The following is a 12,077-nucleotide window of genomic DNA, read 5'->3' as shown; positions in this document are numbered from 1 at the left end:
CAGTTTCGTATCCTCGAGTTTCGTGAGATGCACGCAAGTGACGCGTGTATGTACTTTTGACAACTTTTGAAATGAACGTACTTGAACAGAATGGGACGTCAGAAGAAGCAACAGCGATGTATGAAGAGGCGTAATTTAATAAAAACGTGGGAGAATGACTTGTACCATATCATTTACTGCAGCCAGTAGGGTAGTGTTACTTGTAATTAGCACTGGCTGATACTTGGAGCTATGAAGCACATGACATATTGTCCTCTTTTGCGTTTCTATGCGGAACTAAAGGAGTCCTCTTGTGTATTTGAAAATTACTGCCTCATTTCCGATCGGTACTCAGGAGGTTCCCTCGTTACATTCATCATGGCTTCAACTGAGTTAGCAATGTTCTTTTTGACAGCAATCGCCGTAAACTTACGTGCCCACGGCAGCGAGTACTTTTCCTTCTTTACCGTAAATTACTGCTTCGCGGCACGCTTTACGGGAGCTGTATCGAGCTCCCTATTCGGATTGCCTGAGAATGAGTAGTTTGGTTCATCCGCACATCTATGATCTCGCACTCTGCCGCTGGAATTAGCTCGTGTGACAAACGACCACCGGGAAATTGGAGCCACGGTTCCGGATGAATTCTAGCACTCGTTAAACTTACTAATCACCCCCAGTGCGCTGCAAACTTTGTCCCGTGCATTGTTATGAGCTTATTCAGACCTTTCTCATTCAGTGAAAAACTCAGCTTATAGAATGCCACTATTGCACGTTTAGTCATTGTGTTCTGAATGTCTGCACCATAGTACAGAACGAATTGAGGGAAAAGAACTGTGCGAAATATATAGTGCGAAATCTATGTTTGTATACCTTGATATTGTTTTTCTTGTTTTCTTAAGTAAGTAATGACTGTAGTCAGTGGAGTTCGCCCAACTACAAGCAGTGCACTCAAGCCCGCAAACATGCCAGACTTCGAAATAGCAGAGACAACTTTTAAATTCTAGGCATGAAAATTGATCCAATATGCACCTTCGTTCATTAATTAGGTGCAGCAGGTTGCAGAGTAAGCATGCCGGTGCACATGTGTTCACAAATGACTTCGTTCAAGTGGTGTTGAAAAAGGAGACGTGTTCCTGATATAAGCAGAATCGGAAAGTGTATTCAAACCAAATCGAAATACTCACCATGTTGTCGAAAAAAACACCCAATACAACTGTCAGAACATATATATCTTTAAACAGGCGTAACATAAATAAAAGGAAACTTGTAGTATGCATGACAATGCAAGTACTCTTCGCCGACACTTTATTCACTGTTTTCTCGAAATATTCAGCTTTCTTGAAGCACTTTGCAGAAAACTCAAGTTACCACTTATATGCACGGGGTTCCCTTTATATTGACACAATATGCCTTTCGAGAGATCTTGAAGAGCCAGCATTTCACAGCGGCTAGACGGGCCATCGGAAGGAGTGGGGTGTACACTGCTGATAACTTCCAAGATTTTGGAACTCAGTACTTGTGTGCGTTGTGTTTGTGACTCAGCTTTGTCATACAATATGCGCAGCGACATTTACATTTCAAGCGCAGGTCCTTCTCTATAGTCAGTGAAGTCCAATGAAAAAGGAAGTAGGGTTCACTAAGCTGTGCAAGAGACCTGGCACGAAAGTAGCACTCCGTTCATTCCTTTCACTAGGTGCTGACGTAGCCACCAGCTTGCTGTGCTGCCAATAAAGGTGGATCTTGGATAAAATAGTGACACGTTTTGCGGTCAAGTAATGATGTTGAATTTGGAAAACGCCGAGGAAAATAAGAACGCGGAAAGAATATGGCCACTTTCAATGTATTTCACTGGACTGTAATGAATCAAACCAAAAAGTAACCAGAGTGGCAGAGTTAATGATAGATTGTGTGTTCATTAAGAACTGTGTAGCCAAATATAACACGACAAACACCCGTATAGGCTTCATTGCAGTTTCTTATAGGCCCAACGCTTTAAAATTTCTTCTCTGTTTAATTACCTCGAGCCTATGGTGCTCTGAGCATATGTGGTGCTATTATAATGGCCAGTAAGTAGATCTTCTGGGTTTGCCTTAGTCACCAAAACGGAGCTTTATATGTGCAGAAAATACTGATTCGCGTTGACTTTACTAATCAAATAGCACATGGCGTACCATGCACGAGTCGGTGAACAAATTAACATATTAATTTTTGTATAGCACAAAAGAGGTTTCTTTCTCTCTTACGGATGTCTTCAAAGTCATTGATATTTGGGATAGGAACAACTTGTTTATTTATTTTTCGAATATTGCGGACACATACACTAAACAGGAAGGGTTAGAAATGGTACCTACAATGAACCTGTTAAGCAAAACAGAACGAAGCATTACTGACAGTGGCGTACGAAGTCGTTTCAATTATATAGTTGCATTACAATATGTTGCGAGGAAAAGGAGAATGCTTAAAAGTTTTTTAGTACAAAAAAGGGTGTTACTGCCTCATGTCTACGGTTTTCTGCGGTCATGGTTAATGTGAGCTACCAATACACAGATGGGCAAATAAGTTTTGAGGTGAGGCAATTTAAGGAATGATATTCTCTGCGTATTTCTTCCACGCTCTAATGCATCGATGTTATTCATTTTATAGGTTCTGTATACCAAAGAGTGAAATATTTACTTTTTTATGTATTGGCGGTTTGTTGCGGGATCAAATCCCGGCTGCATTTCCGATGGAGGCGGAAATGAGGTAGACCCATGTGGTCACATTTGGGTGCACGTTAAACAACACCAGGTGGTCAAAATTTCCGGAGCCCTCCACTACGGCGTCTCTCAGAATCATTTGGTGATTTTGGGACGTTAAACCACACATATCAATCAGTTTATTGGCAGTTTGTTTGTTTTAGGAAGCAATCCGCAACCTTTCTGAAACATAGGAAACTTTCCTGGGTAGTCTCTGCAAAGAGCATGCCATAGCGAGTCGGAACCCATACGTTTCCAAACAAAACATTTCCAAATACCTAATCCGCTCACGTGGGCGTTCTTGAGTAAGCAGGAAACGGGCCTTGAAGCGCTTGTTTTGTGCAGTGTGGACATTTTAAAGCTTTCTAAAGACAGTTCTAAATAATGTTTTATTTATCAGAGGATCGGTTTAGCTTAGGGTTTTCAACGTTAGTGTTCGACATGGAGAAAGTGAGAGCACAACACTGCTTTCTGTCATTCGGTAGATAGGGCCAATTTTAGATGACGAAATTATTTTTTTCTTGACAGGACACTACAAATACCATTACTAAGCGTTTTTTTATGTTCAGTATTTCATTTTAATGCGGGAGACGGTTAATATAGTAACACCATAGTGTAAAAGATTGATGGCGAGTATGCACTATGAGGGCTGCTGTTTTTTTTTTTCAAATGTCGGACATTCTCCATCGTATTCGAATTACGCTTCTGCGGAAGTGGATATACAATGCAAAGGCTAATAAAGTACTTGAGGTGAGAGTTCAATTACCATAGGTAGGCACTCTCGCCCATTCTGCCCGATTTTCTTTGTAATGACCAAATGACTCATAGGACAGATATGAAACATCAAAGTCAATACTTTTGTTTTTCATTGCTAGTAGAACTTATACATACAATGACAATTATATCATGTGTGATCCATTTATTTTGTTTATTCACATGAGAAGACGTAATGTTCCAGGGCGACTACTATCGTGCTTAACGCGCAGGGAACTATAAGCAGTACCCAAATAGCGGTCATCGCTGCTATTAGACGCTCATAAAGAAAATTTTATTCTAGATATGTGTCGGACCTGATGTTTAGCTAGAAACCATTCTTGGGACTCTTGTCAGTATTCCGGTTTTTCACTGGCACAGTAGCGTTTGTCTTGGAACATTTAGAGCATCAGGCTCTTAAAGTCTAACATACAGAACACAGTCTAGCGACGCCGTATGTACAGAACTCTAAGAATGCAATTGTGGAATGCTGTAATGAGGTCATATACCTGGAGCTATTGTAAGGCTTTAATTATAGCGAATTAAAATATATAAAGGCACCCCCACGTCATACGTTTTTTTTTTCCTTAAGCAGAATGAGAAGCTTTCCTTGCCTGTAATTTCATGCCCGTCTCGTTTTGCTTGAGAAGAAACACTTGACGTGGGTGTACACTGGTTATCTGTATTTGATCAACTGGTTAAGCAGAGAATTAAAGGTACACCATCTACAGAAGACTTTCATTTACTGGGTCATAGAAAGCATCTATAGGTGTCAGCGTCACCTGTGGCGAAATCGCGCGCAAAAATTGTTTTTTTTTCTTTACTACATGCACCTAAGCGCCCACTTACCTCATGTCGGATAGGTGTGAGACACAACACCGGCCGCAGAGAGCAGAGCACCAGGTGGCACTCGGGCAAAAGTTCCGCAGGGAACGGAGCGAACAGCCCCAGAAGAGTCCCACTCACGCTCTCGTAGGCGGCCCGACAAGAGTTCCAAGCGACGAACGCCACCCGTCCGATAGGAACCTATAGAACTTCGCTTCGAACAGTTGTTCGGTTCCTTGAAGCAGCAGGGCCTCTGGTCAGAAATGAATTAGTTTCTTCTTTTTTTAAAGGCTACCGTTTTTGTCCCGTCGTCGTACTTTGCAGCTCGCGGCCCTCTTTCGCCAACTTGAGCCGGCCACGCGGCTTTTTATGAGAACGCTCCGTGTGACGTCATGCGAGACACCGACCAATCGCCGAGTTCGGGTCGACTCTCCGTCCCCCTTCCATCGGATCTCTTAAGGAGAGCGAAAAGGGAAGCGACGCGGAGGAGGCTGCTGCAGAGCTAGACCAACACCCTCTAGAGAGCTAGACGGGACGCAGGAAAAGGGGAACGAGAAATCGGGAAACGGGGAGAGAGAAGAGGGCGCGGAGAGAAAGTTAGAGCAGCCTGTAGCGCCCGCGCGCGCGCCTTGCCGCTCCCCTTTTTTTGCGCTTTCAGGAAATCTACGGGACGGCTGTTTGGGGAGAGGAGGGTGCAGCGACGCACCGTCGGCGTCATTGCGGGGTGGTATATAGGCGCGTTTTGTCGCGTACCCCTCTCCCTCTCTCTCTCCTTGAACGTTACGTCGGCGATGTGTGTGGGGCCACTCAGCTGCGCCAATTTCTTCGTTTCTGGCAATGTCTTCTTCCCCTTACAACAATTGGAGTCACGCCGATATGTGGAGAGGGTAGTAGGAAGAAAGTTTGTGAGGACTGAATGGGGGAGGGTAGAGAGGGGGCGTCTGGCTGCGTAGTATGCGTGTGCGTTGGCGGTTGCGCGCCGGGTTAGGCGTTTCTTAGGCCAGGAACTTTTTCCTCGAGGCGCCAAAAGTATAGCACTCAGTCCATTTGACAACCCCTGTAGCATTGTCTTCAGATTGTGGTGTATACCCTTGCATTCCAGCATCTAGTGTTGATTTTTGTTCTCACGTTCACGAACATCTTTTTTTTTCATTTTTCTATTGAAGATGTGAGGGAAAAGCATTTTCAATTCAACTTCCAACAACCCAAATTCCTTGTCACGTATACGTATCTAGCGCAGAAGTAAAATAGGCCTTGTAGGATGTTCATTTTGAGATTGTTTTACTTCCTTTTTCACACACTCAAACAAACATGACTGTTCAGAGAGGTCTCTGACACTTCTCACAATGGTACTCTATTTACTGAGAGTCTGTATCACGTCTGTTACTAAATTTTGTTCTTAAGTATAATCAATGCACGCGTGAATTCATAATGTGAAATGGTTGCATACTCCTAGTCAAGAAAACAATAATCCGGATTAAAATCCAGGGGATCCCACTCATCATGCGAACGAATTCACGTGAAGCAGTGCACAGTAGTAGATTTTTATTTATTTATTCCTTAGCGAACTTTAGCTACATTATGCGTATCTATCTATCTATCTATCTATCTATCTATCTATCTATCTATCTATCTATCTATCTATCTATCTATCTATCTATCTATCTATCTATCTATCTATCTATCTAGCCGCCTTCGACTTTTAGCTCTCCTGGCCGTTTCGATGATGGTATCAATACCAAACTTGGTATGACATAACATGACTGTGTGAAGAACATATTTCACTAGTCGTAACATGAAAATCATGATATGCATGTGATGTATGTCATGATCTACATTTCATGGTGCTGCAGCCCTTGCGGTGGTTTTGTTCACATGGCATCTTGCAAAACTGGTATGGTATGACATGAATGCATGGCGAACACAAGCGACAGAACCTAACATGAAAATCATGACATGCGTGTCATGTAACAACATGACTACATGCCACGTTCATCATGCGCTGGCGGCCGTTTCAACTAGCTTCACTTATACAAAATTTTCTATTACGGGACGTGATTGAATGACGAATGTGTGATACTGGTGCAAATATAATAAGCATGAGATGCGTGTCATATAACAACACTACGTGCTACGCTGACGATGCGCTCGTGGCCGTTTCACTAGCTTCACATGTACCAATCTCGGTTTTACGCGACGCGAACGGAAAAAATAGGCAAATGACACATTCAAACGTGATAATCACGACATGCGTGTCATGTAACAACATGACTACATGCCACACTCATGATGCGCTCATCAGCATTTCGCTAGCTTCAAATATGCCAAATTTGGTATTACGTGACGCCCGTTGATGACAATGGTATGTTACTGGTACAAATATACTCTACATGAGACGCGTGTCATGTGAGAACATGACTACATGCCACAGTCAAGGCGCCAATACATTTCGACATGACGCGGTGCGCGTGCTCATCGGCGTTCTTTTCGACGCGTCACGCCGGCGTTGCCACGCCAGGCGCCGGTCCTGCCATATATTCGCAGGCGCGCGCCACGCTGCGTTGCTTTGACGCATGCACGTTTCAGCACGTCCGGCATCCCTGCGTCACGAAAAGAGGAAACGCAGTATTGTCTTGGTAACGCATCGGCATAAAGTAATGTTACTTTATGCCATCAGCGTGAAATGCAGCATGTCACATTTCGCGCCAGTTGCCGTTGGGTCGCGCCGACGGACACTGGTCGCACCTGGCGTCAGACCATGAATTGCTCGTGTTTTGCTAATGTAGCGTCGCTGTGCCCAGCGTGCGCGCGCGTCAACGCTACAATGGAGTATATCGGCCTCTTTATGATGCATTCGCGCTCGTTTCACTAGCTCCCCATTTACCAAATTTGGCGTTACGTGATGTTAGTGGATGACGAAATATATGACTGGTGCAAACATGCTAATCCTGACACGCGTGTCATGTAAGAACATGACAACATACCACGCTCATAGCGTTCTTGAGACCATCTCGCTAGCTCCACATGTCCTGAATTTGGTATCACGTAACGTGAATAGATTACGAAGGGACACGACACATCCAAACTTGATAATCATGACATGGAAGTCATATACGGCTTCATTTACCTCCACCTCGTAACGTTGTGCTGACTTATCAACAAGTGACATATCAACATTTCTGATTCATGCTTCGCATATCATCAATTTCCACTGTACGTGGGATCTGCCCATTTTTTTATTCATTTATTTACTTATTTATTGCTTTTGGCCAAGCGTTACGACGTGCTTTAACGTTTTCATGCGATTGAATGCAAACCCTGCCCGCCGACTACACTGCCATGTTGAGGATATTCCATGGCTGAACGCAACATTGGCACCCCCGTTCGAGAAGAGACACTACATTTATCGCCACACTGCTGTTCAATGACGTGCATATCATAAGTAGTGCTCGTAAGCGTAATCGCGCTATGCTTTATTATGAGTCATATCATAGATATGCAATGTTTGTTAGAATGACATATAAACAGAGAGGAGGCACTGTCACCCCAACTGGGTTTGTTTGAACATGACGCTTGTATCGGGTCTTTGTTCGAAAGTTTTCGAAGCACTGGCATGACACTTACGGAGAATACCACGTGGCAGAATATTTACGGCACGCCTGGTTTCGATTGTGGCTCAAGGTGTGACTTTTATTTCTTGCTTCCACCAGAATAGGTCAACCATTGACAGCACCATAGAAGACGGTGACCTACGGTACCTCTTTTTAAATAGCATGTTCCCTTTTGCACCTTATGGTAAAGATTTCCTAGGGCCGGGTTTCTATGGCCTACGCAGTGAGTCACCTGAGGCGCATACCGGTACACTTGGGACGATGGTATCCGGGTGTGCGCTACGCGTGACTGGTCGAAAGGATCTCATGACAAACAAGACACGGTAGTCATGTTATTGATGTTATGACCTGGGAATCGAATCGACATTGTCTTATCCTCCTGTGCCGATTTTGATATTTACCAAATTAAGAAGATGATAACGACAGCACTAAGGCGTAGATAGATAGATAGATAGATAGATAGATAGATAGATAGATAGATAGATAGATAGATAGATAGATAGATAGATAGATAGATAGATAGATAGATAGATAGATAGATAGATAGATAGATAGATAGATAGATAGATAGATAGATAGATAGATAGATAGATAGATAGATAGATAGATAGATAGATAGATAGATAGATAGATAGATAGATAGATAGATAGATAGATAGATCTACACTGTAAACAAGACTGAAATTCTGCAGAAGATGGAGGCTAGAAGTGATGACTGATTGTTGAGTAGGGAATGTCACTGAAGCCAACGCTTCGTCAAGAGGATTTCGTCACGTGAAAGAGAGAAGTTCTCATAACGCAGCAGCATTTTTTCTTCGGGTATATTCCGCCATCTACCACTCAACTAACATTAACTTAAGCAATATTCATTATTATGGTGCATGATACTAGAGCACGCAGCGGGGTGGTCATGGCGCACCTGAAACTAACGAAATTGCCACGATCTCTCTCGAAAACGCATCATCTCACTTCGACAACACGCTCGCTAAATCTTTTTAAGATCAAGCAAAGATGGTCTAGTTCGAAATAAAATGAAAGCTATACGAGCTATAACGTGGATGGAACTTCAGCCATTCTGGTTTTCGATGGCGATTTTGGTGTGACCATTGTTAAAACCCTCAAAACTTCTTTCTGTGTGTCTTTCCGCTTAGTTCTTGTTGCTTATTGTTGTCTATCCTATTACGTGATTTCGCCCTTGGTCCGTTAGCCAGCTTCATGTGAAAGCTATTTCGTTGCTGGAAGTGTGCTATGGTCACATATAGTATTGCGTCGTCCCGTGTGTCATTCCTCTTCCGATTCTATATCTCTTCAAGCAGGCTTTTATCTTTGGCTGATGGTTTTAAACATCAATCTGAAACAGTGTTTGTCAGCTATTCATTTCCTTACTCATTGATGGTTTTACAGTAGACAGAACGATGAAATGAAGGATATAAGAAATTAACCTTTAAAAATAGCTCTTTAGTCAAGTTGAGTGACGTAGATGGAATCATTGTGCGTGTATGTTGCGCTGCCTCCGGCAAAGAAAGGTTTTCAGCGTTTCTAATATCATCAAGGGAATTATTTTATTATACAACCTTTTCAAGCTTGTTCATTTATCTACGGGGAAAGCACCCGCGTTCAGAACTGTGATTAGAGGGCTTTCGTTGCACTTCTGTCATACATTCAGGCTCTTTAAATAAGGTTCCATAATCTGCCACTCAGACCAGCTTTTCTTTGGAATAACGCTGGCACCGTCGTTCATACTAGAAGAAAAAAAAGAGAACAAGAAGAACATAAAGAAAAAAACAAATAAGAAAGAAACATGAAAGAAAGAGAGAATGAAAGAAGGAAAGAAAGAAAGTACGATTGACTAAGTTTCAACGTTATAATTTGCCACTGAGCATTGGCGAAGAAAAAGGGGTGTAAAAAGCGTTAGAGGCAGCAGAGGGAAAACTTCGGAACTGCCAAAAACTATTACAAGACACCCACTTCTCATTCGTATGAAAATTTCTGGGTAGTTTTATTTACTATATTAGGCCGATGAGAACAATCAGACGAAGCGTATAACGGATCTTTTTCACATAAATGTCGATTGGGAAGTTTTGATGACAGTACTGCCCACGAGTGCCTGTGCACATCATACCGCGAAAAACCACAAAGATGCTGTTTTGTGACGTCACTGAAAAGAACGTCATAGTTCTCTCAATTCGGTCTGTCTGCTCACGTGATAAGAAGGGTATAGTATTTACTAACACATGCCCTGGACGGCTTCTAATTGCGTCCGCTGACGTCGCATACAAACATATGCGGGAAAGAAAGGCGAGAAGGCTTTCATCACTTTGCTTTGTGCGTTTAGATAAATCAAAGTTTTTATCATCATCATCAGCAGCAGCAGCCTGACTGCACCCACTGCAGCACAAATGCTTGTTCCACATTCTGCCAGTCAATTTGCTGTTGCTGCCACTTTATACCCGCAAACTTCCTAATAGCATCTGCCCCACTAACTTTCTGCCTCCCCCTCACCCACTTACTTTCTCAAGAAAACCACTCAATTACTCTTAATGACCAGCGATTATACTGCCTAAGCGCTACGTGCCCAGCCCATGTCCATTTCTCTTTCTTCATTTAAACTATGATATACTTGACCCCTTTTGGTTCTCTGGCCCACTATGCTCTACTCTTGTCTCTCAAGGTTACACTTATTATCTTCTTTTCTATCGATCGCTGCATTCTCCTCAATTTAAGCTGAACCTTCTTTGTAAGCTTCGAGGGTTCTAATGTGTGGGTAAGTACCGGCAAGATGCAGCTCTGTTATACATTTTCCTCTTGAGGAATAGTGGCAATCTACAAGTCACGATTTCAGAATGCCTGTCGAGTGTGCTCAACCCCATTTTTATTCTGCTAGTTACTTCACTCTCGTGGTTTCGCTCCGCGGTTACTACCTGTCCTAAGTATACGTACCGTTTTACAACTTGAAGTGCACTGCTTTGTATCCAAGAGCACTTTGCTCTTCTGAGGTAGTTGTACATCAATTTCGTTTTCTGCTGATTAATTTTAAGACCTACTTTCCTGCTCTTCTGGCCTAATTCAGTAATCATGAACTGCTATTTTCCCCCTGAGTTGCTCAGCAATGCTATGTCATCACAGAAGCACTAGTTACTAACGTGGTCTTAATTCATTAACTCTTATCCCTAACTCTTCCCATTCTTGTCCTCTGAAAACCTCCTGTAAGCACGTGGTAAATATCATTAGGTAAATCATATGTCCTTGATCGACAAGTGTAGTTTAACGTCTAAAAACCACCACACGATTATGAGAGACGCCGTTGTGGAAGGATCCGGAAATTTATACACCTGGAGTTCTTTAACATGTACCCAAGTCTGAGCACACGGGCCTACACCATTTTGGCCTCCATCGAAAATGCAACCCACCACAGCCGGGATTAGATCCCGCTACCTGCAGGTCAGAAGCCGGGTACCTCAGCCACTAGACCACCGCGGCGGAGGACATCGTATGTCCCTGTCTTACACCCTTCTTGACTGGTATTCTTGCGCTTTCTTTATGGAGCTCTATGGTGGCAGTTGATGCTCTGAATATTTCTTCCAGGATGTTCATATATGCTTCGCCGACGCCCTGATTCCACGGTGTCTGCATGAATGCTGATATCTCTACTGAATCAAAAGCCTTCTCGAAATCTATGAAGGCTAATTGTATTAAATTTAGGTGTATTCTGAAAATTTCTCTATCCCCTGATTGATAACATTATTGTGCTCGATTGTTGAGAAGTTTGTTGGAAATCCTGCCTGATCGTTTGGTTGGCTAAATTCTAATGTTACCTGAATTGCGTTAGCAATTATCTTTGTGCGTAGCTTGTATACGACGAAGAGCAAACTGATCGGCCTGTAATTGTTCAAGTCCGTGTCATCCTCTTTCATATATATTAAGATGATCTTAGCATTCTTCCAAGATTCTGGTACCCTCACTGTCTAAGGACCCTTTGTAAGCAGGGTGGCTAATTTTTCTAACACAACCTGTCCTCCGTCTTTCAGCAGATCTAATGTTACCTGATCATCACCAGCAGCTTTGCCTCTTTGCATCCCATCCAAGTCCTTCCTGACCTCTTCCATCATTAGGAATGGGATGTCATCTGGGTCACTCCTAGTTCTTGCATTATGGTCATTGTCCCGGCTACTGT

At 42.9% G+C, this 12,077-nt stretch overlaps 1 protein-coding gene across 1 annotated transcript in view; it reads right to left on the bottom strand.

Annotated features, from left to right (window-relative positions):
* Positions 1-4,635, bottom strand: part of LOC119170373 (uncharacterized) — a 152,667-nt gene extending 148,032 nt beyond the window's left edge. Inside the window, exon 1 of the mRNA XM_037421513.2 lies at positions 4,317-4,635. Within this exon, the coding sequence (XP_037277410.2) occupies positions 4,317-4,321 (5 nt within the window). The 5' untranslated portion in view covers positions 4,322-4,635. The remainder of the gene's footprint in view (positions 1-4,316) is intronic.
* Between the last annotated feature and the right edge of the window lie 7,442 nt (positions 4,636-12,077).

This window comes from Rhipicephalus microplus, chromosome 2 (assembly GCF_043290135.1).
Source record: "Rhipicephalus microplus isolate Deutch F79 chromosome 2, USDA_Rmic, whole genome shotgun sequence".
Taxonomy (NCBI): domain Eukaryota; kingdom Metazoa; phylum Arthropoda; class Arachnida; order Ixodida; family Ixodidae; genus Rhipicephalus; species Rhipicephalus microplus.
This window is presented reverse-complemented; position numbering and strand designations above follow the sequence as displayed.